Source organism: Myotis davidii, unplaced genomic scaffold (genome assembly GCF_000327345.1).
Source record: "Myotis davidii unplaced genomic scaffold, ASM32734v1 scaffold590, whole genome shotgun sequence".
Classification (NCBI taxonomy): Eukaryota; Metazoa; Chordata; class Mammalia; order Chiroptera; family Vespertilionidae; genus Myotis; species Myotis davidii.
Genome location: NW_006282381.1, coordinates 742,504 through 755,062, shown reverse-complemented (window position 1 = coordinate 755,062; position 12,559 = coordinate 742,504). Strand labels below are relative to the sequence as shown.

At 56.9% G+C, this 12,559-nt stretch overlaps 1 protein-coding gene across 1 annotated transcript in view; it reads left to right on the top strand.

The window, feature by feature from the left end:
* Nucleotides 1-3,497: 3,497 nt before the first annotated feature.
* Nucleotides 3,498-12,559, top strand: part of KIFC3 (kinesin family member C3) — a 31,064-nt gene continuing 22,002 nt past the window's right edge. Inside the window, exons 1-3 of the mRNA XM_015558797.1 lie at nucleotides 3,498-3,875; nucleotides 6,611-6,753; nucleotides 11,921-12,059. Of these exons, the coding sequence (XP_015414283.1) occupies nucleotides 3,770-3,875; nucleotides 6,611-6,753; nucleotides 11,921-12,059 (388 nt within the window). The 5' untranslated portion in view covers nucleotides 3,498-3,769. The remainder of the gene's footprint in view (nucleotides 3,876-6,610; nucleotides 6,754-11,920; nucleotides 12,060-12,559) is intronic.

Here is a 12,559-nt window from a genome sequence, read left to right as displayed (position 1 = left end):
GCAGCCTCGGGGGGGGGCCCCGTTTTATCTTTTCATTGGCCCGGCAATGCGGGACCCTACGGAGGAACCGCGTGTCCGCCAGCGCCGCCCCCTCCGGTTGCAGAGGTCCCCGCACCCAGGGCTCCCTGGAAGGCTGCAGTTTCTGGCCCTCCCACCACCTACGAACCTGGGCAGTTCGCTTCCCCCCTCGCAGGGCCGGGGTGCGGGCCAGCCCCGCGGTTAGGAAGGAGGCCTGGGCCGGTGCCTCCCGGGCAGTGGGAGACTTGAGCGAGTGACAGTGGCAGCCAGAAGCCACCTCCTTCCACCCCTACTTGTGAGTTAGGGCAGAACTCTGGCGCAGTGGAGGGCCTGGCCCGGGACATGTTAAAGAGGCAGCTGTGTTTAAATACTCAAGAACTCCCCCGACCCCCAACACGTGTGACTCCAGCTTGTGGGTGGCGGCCACCCCTGGTCCGTCACCTTCCCTGGCTCACCGGGCTCAGGCTGGCGGAGCGCCTCTCCTTGCCCACCGTCTTCCCCTTGCCCTTGATAAAGCGGCCGTCTCCTTGGCCAGGGAGAGTCATGTGCGAGGAATGCGGCCGCAGAATGGAGCCCTGTGTTCTCCGTGACTGGACTTGAGGGACGCAGGGTGCTTAGTTCTGCCGCCCTTATGGGCACGAAAGGGAGCAGAGGTTTTGAACTCTGGGTTGTCCTGGAAAACCCAGGCTGGGTGACTGCGTGTAGGGGCGGTCCTAGGTCCTGGCCAACCTCCCTGACCTGCCGGCTCTCCCAGGGAGACTGAGCCCGCCCCACAGGAGTCCCTGGGCAGTTGTCAGGTCTGCCCCTCTGTCATTGCAATATCCCGGTCTGGAGGGACGGGGGCTGCAGCTCTTCCTCCATGGCCTGGACCCAGAGTGGGAGCCCCCCCCTCCTCGCCCCCCTTCTCCCTCTAGCCAGCCCCTCTGCATTCATCCATGCCTGGAAGGGAGTTTTGACTCTGAAAAAGGAAATGTGTGAGTTCTTTGTATACGCCTGGTTTCTGAAGTCGTTATCTACGCATTGTGTAATCCTTCTACCTGCATTCTCCCCATTTTCAGATGGAGATAATGAGGCCCAGAGAGGCAAAGTGAATTCCCCAAGGTCACACACCTAGTGAGCGGCAGAGCCAGGTTCTGGACCAGCCTCCGGTCACTGCCACTCCAGCACAGTCCCCCATGGCCCACCCCGGGTGGGTAGCAGCCCCAGCCTGGGGTTTATTTGAGTCCTTGGTACTTTTGACCTTCACGCTGCCCTCTGCTAAATTCAGCTGCTTTTTCCTCTTCAGGATCTTGTACACACCCTTCCTCTTTCTTCCTGATGTCTTCCTGGTTGCCTCCCCGACTTCCCTTCCAGAAAGCCACAGGAATATTGTCCTTTCCGGTCCCAGCCCCTCAGACTTAGCCGTTCTCCTTAAAAGTCTTTCCCCCTCAGCCGTGGAATTGACCTTCAGTGTCCTGTTCGGCAAGCAGACGGAGCCCGTCTCTCTCTCCTGGCCCATCGGGCGGCTGGCCATCCAGGTTGCTTGTGTGCCCAGCTCGGTGCCAAGCAGCCTGGAGAAGAGGCTGTCTGGCTGCTCCCCCTGGTTCCTTCCGCTCCACTCTGGCCCATCTCCAGTTCCTCCATGGAACCGGCCCACGTACCTGGATTAGCTTCTGCCCCTTACCCTTCGGCCCACAGTCCTGCCTCCACCCCAGGGAGACGGCACCTGGGAGCCTCCTCCTGCAGGTCGTCTGCCTCTGCCAAGGAAGGCGGGGACCACGAGTCAGACCTGGCCTTCTCCCGGGGTTCAGTTCTGCGAACATTGGTCACCTTGTCTCCGGGCCACCACCTGCCCCTGCCCTCTCATGTCTTCTGTCTCTCAGGGCCTCCACCATTCCCGCCCCTCTGTCCACCCAGCGTGTTCCAATGGCTCCTCAATGCCACCTCCTCTGGACCCAGCCTCGCCAAGCTTCCCCAAAGAGGAGGAAGTGGGGGCTTCTTGGAGCCCCTGCCCAGCCCTTGGTTTGCCCATCTTGTTCCAAGGACATTCTCCCTGGAAGAGCCCCCAGGGTCTTTGTTCCACTTTGACCCCTCGGGGGCATGTCTCCAGGAAGTAACCATCCTCTCCTTCCCGCTTACTCGTCCCCTTAGGACTCTGCTCCCGCCTGGTGCTCCTGCCACCTTCCTTCCCCAGCTTCCCTTCCCACCAGGAGTGAGCTCTGTCCTGCTGGTTGCCTCTTCTCTTGCATGACCCCTAGCGATTGTGTCCTCGCCTGTGGCACGGTGGCCCCCCAGCTCTGAGTCTCCGTGTCCAGCCCTGCTCTCTCCCAGGTGTCAGTGCGAGCCTTTGCGTGTGTTTACTTCAGGGCATTCGGTCAAAAAGCCATCGCTGGCTATTTGATCCGGGTGTCGCTGCAGCTCCAGGCCTGGTGCTGTGGGGCTGCAAAGATGAGCATGCTGCCCGGCCAGTGTAGCTCAGTGGTTGAGCATTGACCTATGAACCAGGAGGTCACAGTTCAATTCCTGGTCAGAGCACATGCTCGGGTTGCGGGCTCGATCCCTGGTGTGGGGTGTGCAGGAGGCAGCTGATCAGTGATTCTCTCTCATCAGTGATGTTTCTATTTCTCTCTCCCTCTCACTTCCTCTCTGAAATCAATAAAAAAAAATATATGTATGTATATATTTTTTAAAAAGAGGAGCATGCTGTGAGCTCCGCGCTGGGGAGCCATAGAGGGTCAGAGGAGATTGTCACCCTCTGTGTTCACAACAGATGTCTTGAGTGCTTGGTAGCAAGCAGTCAGCGCAGTGACAGACAAGGGACAGTGGTCTTCAACCCAGGCAGGGCCATGAGGAAGCCCTTGGGCGTCTCTAACTCCATTTTAAACCAAAAGCAAACTCCCGAGTTGCTTCTTTTGAGCTGCATGGCTTCTTCTGTAAACGGTATCACGTTTGTCTGAGCCTGGGTCTGGGTCTATAGCTAAGTCACCTTAAAGGCCCTCAAGGCTGCTCTGCACACAATAGGTGCTCAATAAAAGCTTGTGCCGTGAATGCGGAAAGTCTGTTCTGTGCATTTGCTCAGTTTATAAGGGACCTATGGAGCTTCCCATCCAGCCCTGTGCTCCCCCCCCCCACCCCCATTCTCCCACCGCTCCTTGCACCCCGCTGTGACTGGGAACATTTGTTGCAGTGTTTACCTCTCTCCCCACAGGGAGCTTTGAGGCCCTGTTACTCCTGATCAAAGAGACCCCTCTCCCCCGCCCCCCGCAGGTGCTTGGCACACAGCAGGCACCCAATAAATAATTATTAAATGAAGAATGGATGAAGCTTTGTGGTATCTCAACTCCTAGCCACTTGCCTGCTGTGTTGTAGGCTTGGAGAGAAGGCTTGTTTGAATATGTGAATGAGCTGACTTGAAGAGAATTTGACACATAAACCTAACTTGTCACAGGCGACCGGCAGGGTCCCCTCTGATGAGATTTACAGAGATGCCACTGACTCATGCTTCCTCCGTGTGGGGCACGTCTAGAAGCTGTCGGGCTGCGAGTGGAGGGGGGTGATGTGGGATCGCCAGATGGTGCTGCAGACACACCTGGAGGGCGCCTTGCCCCCTCCCTACCCTGAATGGAGATAAGGAACCCCCCCCACCCCCGCGAGCCATGGGAGTTGGCGCGAACCCTCTAGATCCGGTTCGGCCAGCGGTCTTCAATCTCGTCTCCCCGTGCTCTCTCCGCAGGCTGCCGGGCGCCCGGGGGAGGCTGCGGATCCCCGGGCCATGGTCCAGTCTCGCCGGACCCCCGAGCGGGGGAGGGCCCGCCCCGCCCCAGCCAGCCCGGCCGCCCGCCCTTTCCCACACACCGGCCCGGGGAGGTTGAGAACTGGTGAGTCCGCATTTTTAAAATGCCTCTTGATTTCCCTTCCTTCCTCCTCCAGACACCCGGGATGAGAGCGAGGTTTCTCTCAAGTTCCTCGGCTCAGGCCGAGCTGTCAGGTAAATTACAGGGTCCGGCAGCCGGGGAGCCGGGCGTGGAGTCGGAGCGTCAATCTCGCCCTGGCTGCCGCGCTGCGCCATCTGCGCGCAGAGGAGCCGCTGGCGGCCGCGCAGTTAAACTTTAACGCGGTCCCTAGAGCAGGGGGAGGACGCTGCCCACAGCCACGCGGTCCCAGCCCGGCCAGGTCGGGGGCTCTGCCGTCAGCCGGTCCTTGGCGGAGGGCTCAGCTCTCCCTTCGGTTGCTGCCACCGGCGGCGGGTAAACAAGGTAGGTGAGGTGGCTGCCCTGCCCGGTGGCTGCACAGCTCCCCGCGCGCGGACACCTGATCCCGCCTGGGCTGGCCCGCGGGTGGACTGAGGCTGCCCTGGAGCGGGGCCTGGCAGGGTTTGGGCGCCGTGCGCTCGGTTTTGGGTACCCATCCAGGTGGCTTGGGTAGGGGGCCCCAACAGCAGGTGGGCAGCGAAGGAGCCCCTGGATCTGGGTCCCCCGCTGGCTGTCCCCCTGGGGAGCTGTCAGCACCAGCGCTGCTTTCTGGGTCATGTCCCCTGGTGCCTCCGACAGGACAGCGAGAAGTAGTGGCAGTTCTGATGATGGGTTGGGGCTGGCTTGTCTGGCTGTCAGGGGTGGGGAGCTGCCCTTGACCCTTGCCCAAGTTGGGCCTGGGCAGGTCTTCCTAGAAGTGCCAGGGGAGAGAGGCGTCTTCGGGGAAGATGGCTTCAGGCGTGTGCTGTGGTCTCTTGTTCTTGACCCACAGGGAAGGGGGTTTAGTTTAGATGCCTGTGAGCTGGCTGTGTCCCTCACTGCTGTCACTCCAAGCCCATCCGTGAAAGGAGGGGGAAACCGAGGCCCAGGGAGGGCGCATGCGAGCTTCTCTCGGGCTCTCTCTCTCCCACCACATTTGTGCCGTCACTGGCAGCCACAGGGATGCCCTCCAGGGTCTCTCCGTACGGGATGGTGAGGCTGGGTGGCCCTGGGGACCTTCGGAAAAAGCTCGGGCTGTGGGGTCAGGTAGCCCCAGTTGTCTGGAAGGGACTGAAGATGGCCTCCACCCCACAAGATTGTCTTAAGGATTGCAAATGGAATAGGAACTAGCATTGCTTTTCTGGAAAAAGAAAAAAAAAAAACCTCACCAAAACAACCACCAAAATTTGTGTCCTTGAAAACTAAAAAAAAAGACAACAACACCCCGAAGCAAAAACAAAGTATAAAAAAGAAAAGAAAAGCCCTGGCCAGGTGGGGTGGAGTGTCTGCCCATAAACCGAAAGGTCGCAGGTTCAATTGCCGGTCAGGACACATACTAGTACTTAGATTGTAGGTTGAATCCCTGGTCAGGGAGCATATGGGATGTTTTTCTCTGTCTGGGGAAGAAAAAAAAAAAAAGAAAGAAAAGAGAAATCACCTACCGTGGAAATATAGAGGGTTCGGTTCCTGGCCGCCACAACAAAGGGAGTGTCGCAATAAAGCGAGTCACAAACTTCAGGCTGGTGGAGGGTCTGCCTTCGATTTGTAAAAAACGCAGTGTCTGTGGGATGCAGTCACGCGAAGCACAGGAAGAAAATGCCTGTGTGAGCGTGTCATTAAGCGCTCTGTATAGTTACCCCCAGCCTTGTGTGTGCACGTGCGTGTGTGTGCGTGTGCGTGTGCGTGTAGGTCTGTCAGATGAGCATTGTGACTATTATATACACGCTTTTATCTACTTTTAAAATTTGAGACAAAGCTCAAATGAGATCCCGTGTGTGAAATGCTAAGCCTGGTGACTGCTACTGGGTAGGGTCTCAGCCAATGTGGTACCCCGCAGCCCCCACCTTTCTGGGTACCTGGCATGGTGTGGGCACTTCATTTTTAATTTTTATTATGTTGTGTGTGAGCACTTTATGCATGTCACCCATTTTGTCCTCACCACAGGACTGTGAGTTTGATGATTATTATTTTTTTGGGTGTTTTTTTTTTAAGTTTGATTCTTTATCCCCATTTTATTGACAAGGAAACTGAGGATCAAGGAGGGCATGAAAGTCTGGAATATCCTCCCAGCCCAGGGCGGTGATTCTGCCGTTTGCCCTGTGAGGCAAGCCCCTCCCACCCATCCAGTCCCACAGGCTGTGGTGGGTTGGATGGGTGTCGCTGCCAGGTAGCTCTCTCCCCCATCCGGTGTGTCAGCGGCCCGAGGGATGCACTTTCCTGGCCCTGAACATGCTTTCGGAGGCCGCAGGGGCCAGGCCACCCAGCGTGGGGTTGGTGCTAATGAAGGCAGGGGAGAAATTGCCACCTAGAGGCAGCCAGGGTAACAGAGCCGGGCCCTGTGCGGATGCGCACAGCCCGGTTGGCATCGCTTCTTCTGCTACTCTCTGCAGCAGGAGCTCCCAAGCCACCTGAGGGAGCTGGGAGGGGAGCCCCACAGGGTCCCAGGGCACCCTCCTGTAGAGAATCTGGGAGCAGCTTCTGGGAAGAAAGGCGCGCAGCCCCTGCCCAGTGTCAGGCTTCCCTCTGTGCAGGGCAGGCATGTGACAGCGTGTACGGCTGCGTTGGCTGGAGCGTGTGCAAGCCAAGCTCCGCCGCGGCCCTACTCAGTGGTCCACGGCCGGCCGGCAGTCAGAGTCTCACCCCTCTTTTCTGTCCTGGGACAGGGCGTGGGAAAGACACCCCGGCCGGTGGTGATGAGGACTCTGGTGCCCGCAGTGGGGCACGCCCGGCCCTAGCCCAGTGCCGAGCCCTCAGCGTGGACCGCGCTGGCCCCGGGAGCCCCCGCCGGCTCTACCTGAGCCTGCAGGTAAGCACGGGGGGCTTCCAGACCACGAGGCGTCCAGCCAGGGGTGTGTGTCTTGCCCTCTGAGCTGGAGCGCTGGGTCCCTACAGGCTTCTCTGGGGGAAAGAAGCTCCGAGGGAGGCCCGGGGACCTGCCTCATGCGTCTTTGCCAAGCTCCGCACAGCACATGCGCCCGGGAGCCTGCCTGGACGGAGCGGTTTGCTTTGCTGGGTTATCTCGGGGGAACTATCAGGAGATGACAGAAGCTTTCCAGCCACACCCTGGCTGAGGTGTTCAAGTGGGAAGTGCGGGGCCTTCTCTGAGAAGCTATTAGGAAGATGGGCAGGGTTTAGGGTAGCTGTTTATTCCCGCTCCGACGTGAGTCTGTGGGGCAATACTTGTATTTCCTCGTCTAGAGCCGTCATCCAAAGCTAGACAGAGGGCTTGGCCAAAACTTGGGTCCTTTTCTCTTGCAGTAATCACCAAATGACTTTCAAAAGACAAACTTTACCTCTATATGTATATTCAGTTGCCGGAAAAAATACAGAATGACAGCAGTAATAATGGCTACTGTTTACTGAACACTGACTCTGTGCCAGGTGCGGTTCCATGCATGATGTATCTCACATCCGTCCTCAGAAACAGTCTCAAGACGGTTACTGTTTTATCGAAGTTTGTGGATGAAATCATACAGGTTCAGAGAGGTTAAGTAACTTGCTACTGGTCACACAGCAAGCTGGGATCTGACCCACTACATATGGGCTTTATGACGTGATGTAAAGTGTTCGCACAGGGCAGAGATGTGATACCGAGGGACCGAATGCCTCCCGTCGTCCTGAATCTCTGAGGAATCCACTAGTGAGACTTCAGTGTCTATCTTTCTCACGCATCCACTTCAACATATTTATACATGTGTTTATTATTTATGTCCACATACTGTCCTGTGGCTAGCTCTTTCCTTCAACAGTAAACCTTGGTGATTTCTTCACGCACATCAATATTTAGAGAAAGGCCTCATTCTTTTAAACTGCCTCATAATATTCCACTCCTGGGCTCACCCTGGACTTTCTAACTGACCCTCTGTCTTACTTGTGACTGCAGCGAGCTCCGTGAATATCTGCATGTCCACGCGGTTCTAGCGTTGAGTAATGTTAGGGCCGCGCTGGCTCTGCACTTTTGCAATGAATCTGTTCGTTGCCACATGTTTATGAAGCGCTTACTCTGTGCCACGTGCTGTGTGGGTGCTGACACACAGCAAAGAAGAGACATACACCCGACAGGCTAGTGGAGGTGCCGGAGAGGAGTCAGGTGATTGCAAACGTAGGAGTGCAAACGGGCGAGGGCCACGGATGCAGAGGCAGAGGATGAGGAACCAGGGTGACCGGGGCGTGCTGGCAAGCCACCCCCATCCCACGAAAGGTTGTGCACAAGAGGCCCCGCCTTGAAGGGACACGTGCAAGTGGAGGGCAGGATGGGGAGTGGGAAGTACGTGTGCCCTCTGAGCACGTCCTCCCGCGCGCAGACAGAAGTCCTAGTCCCAGGCGCTGCCTGGCCCCAATTTTCTTTTCTTTTTTAAAATGAGACTCTCTTATTTATTTGTTTTTTTAATCCTCACCTGAGGATATGGTTTTATTGAGTTTTAGAGAGAGAGAGGAAAGGGGAGAGAAATAGAGAAATATCGATGGGCTGCCGAACAGGGATCTAACCCACACCCTTTTGATGCACGGAATGATGCTCCAACCAACTGAGCCGCCTGGTCAGGGCTGGCCCCAAGTCTTTTTTTTTAAAAATTATGTATTTATTGTTGAAAGTATTACATTTGTTCCCCTTTTCCCCCCATTGACCTCTTCTAGCCCGCCCTGCCCCCTGCCCCAGGCCTTCACCACCCTATTGTCTGTGTCCATGGGTGACGCATATATCATACAAGTTCTTTGGTTGATCTCTTCTCCCACCCACTAACCTTCTCCCGCCTTCCCTCTGAGATTCCGCACTCTGTTCTATGCTCCTGTGTCCATTTTGCTCATCAGTTTATTTTGTTCATTAGATTCCACATATGAGTGAGATCATGTGATACTTGTCTTTCTCTGACTGGCTTATTTTGCTTACCTAATGCCCTCCAGGCCCCTCCATGCTGTCTCAAAGGGTCAGAGAGTCTTCTTTTTCACTGCTGCATAGTATTCCACGGTGTAAATGTACGCGGCTTTTTTATCCACTTATCTGATGGGCACTTGGGCTGTTTCTAGATCTTAGCTATGGTAAATTGTGCTGCTATGCACATAGGGATGCATATATCCTTTCTGATTGGTGTTTCTGGTTTCTTAGGATATATTCCTAGAAATGGGATCACTGGGTCAAATGGGAGTTCCTATTTAATTTTTTGAGGAAACTCCACACTGTTTTTCCATAATGGCTGCACCAGCCTGCATTCCCACCACCGTGGACTAGGGTTCCCTTTTCTCCACATCCTGGCCAGCACTTGTCATTTGTTGATTTCTTGGTGGTAGCCAGTTCTGGCAGGTGTGAGGTGACACCTCATTGTCATTTTAATTTGCATCTCTCTGCTGATCAGTGACTTTGAGAAGCTCCAAGACTCCATCTGATCACGGGCCCAGAGCTTGCTGTCACTTCAGAGGTTTTCCCTGGCCCTTGTGTGGTTCATCTGAAAACACAACCAAATGGTCCTGTTATCAGTCGGTTCTGTGAGAAAAGCAGCCGGGCCGGGGCGAGAACAGTTAAAGACACCAGGGAAGCCTTTTTTTTCTCTCTGAGTCGAGCCAATGGTAGTTAAGTCGGGAGGTGGTCAGAACCGGCTGCCTGGGGCTGGGCGGTGGCCCTGCTCTTGAATTTTGATTATGGGGTGTCGGGTTATGCTTGCAGCCCATCCGCTGGGCTCAGCAGATCCGCTGAGGATCTCTGTGGAGCTCCAGCCAGCAGCCGGTGCCCGTGACCCCGCCGTCTGGGCTCCGCCACGAGAACAGGTGGTTGCGGGTGCTTCTCGGGGTGCTTCTCGGGGTCGGGGAGGTGGGGCCGAAGGAGGGGCCCAGGAGCAGGGAGGCGACAGCAGGCGGAGTGACCCTCCCGGCCAGCCTCCCACGCAGCTGGAACCTGAGCGCGTCCCTGTGGGGCACCCTCGAAATTCCCAACCCCCTGGGGGCCGGCTGCCCTTCCTGTGGTCTGGCCGAAGGGCCAGAAATAGTGCAACCTTTGCTCCGGTCGGCAAATGGAAACTTCCAGCTGCCGGCCGCTGCCGCCGCCGCTGACAAGCCGGCTCATGATGGTGTGGCAGTGGGTCGGAGGGCGGGACGAAATAAAGTCACAGCTTTTCCTAAGCATGAGGGCTGGGCTGTCCACCCTCCCTCCTCCAGTGGAACGTGGTGGTGGGGGGGTCCTGGGGTCGAGAGGGAGGGAGCGGATGGTGAGCTTAGGAGCCTGATGCCGTCGCTTTCGCCTCTGGTCGGTTCTCTCTCTGGGCTTTTTGGGGATAAAAGTAAAAGATACAGAAATACCGAATCCGTCCCTGGCAGGGAGCTCACTCTGTGTCAGGCCCTTGGAGTATCTGCCTATGGCAGTGATGGCGAACCTATGACACGCGTGGCAGAGGTGACATGCGGACTCATTTTTTCGGTTGATTTTTCTTGGTTAAACAGCATTTAAATATATAAAACAAATATCAAAAATATAAGTCTTTGTTTTACTATGGCTGCAAAGATCAAAATGTGTGTGACACATGGCACCAGAGTTAAGTTAGGGCTTTTCAAAATGCTGACACGCCGAGCTCAAAAGGTTCGCCACCACTGGCTAAGTCATTGCCGTCACTTTTTATACCAGCTCCTCGAGGCGGGTGGGGGTGATCTTTTCAGTTTCAAGAGTGGGGAGAAGGACGCTTCGGGGGAGGAAGGAGCTTGCCCAGAGCCACACAGCTCACAAGAGGCGGGGAGCCAGCCGGACCCTTTTGACTCGAGACTTGAGGCCGGAGTGGTTTTAAAACCATAGCATGGGTCTCTTTGGAATACGGTGGGCACGGAGGCACACAAAACGTGTCTCGAAGCGCTCTTCCCAGATAACCACCTCTGTTGATGTTAAAAAATAAAGCGCGTTAGCCCGAGCCGGTTTGGTTCAGTGGATAGAGCGCCGGCCCGAGGATGGAGGGGTCTCGGGTTTGATTCCCAGTCAAGGGCACGTGCCTCGGTTGCAGGCTCGATCCCCAGCCCCAGTCAGGGTGCATGTAGGAGGCAACCAATCGATGTGTCTCTCTCACATCCCTCCCTCTAAAAATCCATGGAAAAATACCTTTGGGTGAGGATTAACACATACACACACACACACACTGTAGATGTTTATAAGGTTAAAACCCCAAATGTCCACAGGTTCCAAGTGAAATGGAAAGCCTCCCTTACCTCCTTCCCACATTCTCTGTTTCTTTTTATTCTCACAAAAGCTTGAATGATGCATGTTTTTCCTCTCACCCCACCTCCCAGAGAGAACCTCTCTCTGTATATTTCCCAGAGGTTTTTTTCGAGGCATGTTTTATTTCCATGGTCCTCCAATGGGATGGCACGTTACGCGAGGTTCTTACCTCGGGCGGCGTTCTGGGTGAGCTGCGGTGATTGGTTTCTGACGGGGGGGGCGCGGGGGGGGGCACTTCTTGCCCCTCCCCTTCTCCCACCTGCCCACCGGGCAGCTCTACCCAGCCTTTTTGCCTTTGACGAGAAGATGGGGTCCCGTGGTCCCTAGATGGCCATGGGGGGTGGGCCAGGCCCTTCCCCTGCTTGCTTGGACCCGCGTGCCCCCTCCTTGGGCGCCCATGGCTGGTGCCATCTGGAGGTGGAGCAGTTGGCATCCTGGGGGAGTTGCCTGAGATTGCTATGTGCCTGAGTCAAGGGGGCTGCTGCACCTGCAATGGCGATTCATGCCCCGTAGGGCCGAGAGGACGTTGTCTGAGGTTTTCTAAGCGCCCAGTGGAGAGGGCCGGCTGCTGGTGGGGGACAGGGGGACACATCGCCCTTGTGTTGTTGCACCTTTTCTCCCAGACTCCAGGCCTGTTTGTCCCCGTCGACCCGCACGGTGAGGGATGGACCTGCGGGCCTGGGTCCTCACCAGCTCCAAGGATGCCGCGGTCTCAGGGTCAAAGGTGGCCCCCCCGCCCCCCCGCAGCCCCCTTCACGTGAGGATTCTGGTTGTGTCTTGGCAGCAGGCCCAGCAGGACAAGGGGTGCAAGAACAAGAGTCAGGGGACGAAAGAAGAGAAGCTGCTGAAGAGGCAGGCGCCGGCCCCCGGGCGGGACCGGGAGGCGCAGGACGCTGGTGGCACCATGAATGTAGAGAAAGCAGGTAACGGAGGTCTGCGCTGACCTGGAGCGGCCCTGGCGAGAGCTGGCCGAGGGGAGGCCCTCGCTCGTGGCGTCGGAACTGTCCCCAACCACTGTCCTCCTCGCTAGAGGTGGCCCGTCCAAATCCCGGAACTCAAACCCCAGCCTGCCCAGCCTCCTCCGGGCCGCCTCCCAGCGCCCAGGTGATAAGAGGCTTTGGCGAGAGCGTGGGCTGGGGTCGGATTTCCCCGCTTTATTCTCTCCCCAGCGCCTGTGGAAAGCAGGGCGGCCGGATCAGCTCAAAGATGCGCCCCCACCGCCTGCAGAGAGGCCTGGCCGCCTTCCCTTGTATCTGTGGGTCCACCGGGACCCAGAGACCCTGGGACGGGGCCCCACTCTGCTGCTTGCAGCGGGACACGGGAGCTGGTGGCTCCTCTCTCCTCTGGCGGGGCCGACTCCTGGGAGACCCCAGGGGCCCCATGGTGCGATCCCCCGAGGAAGGCCTGGCCCGGTGACGGTGGA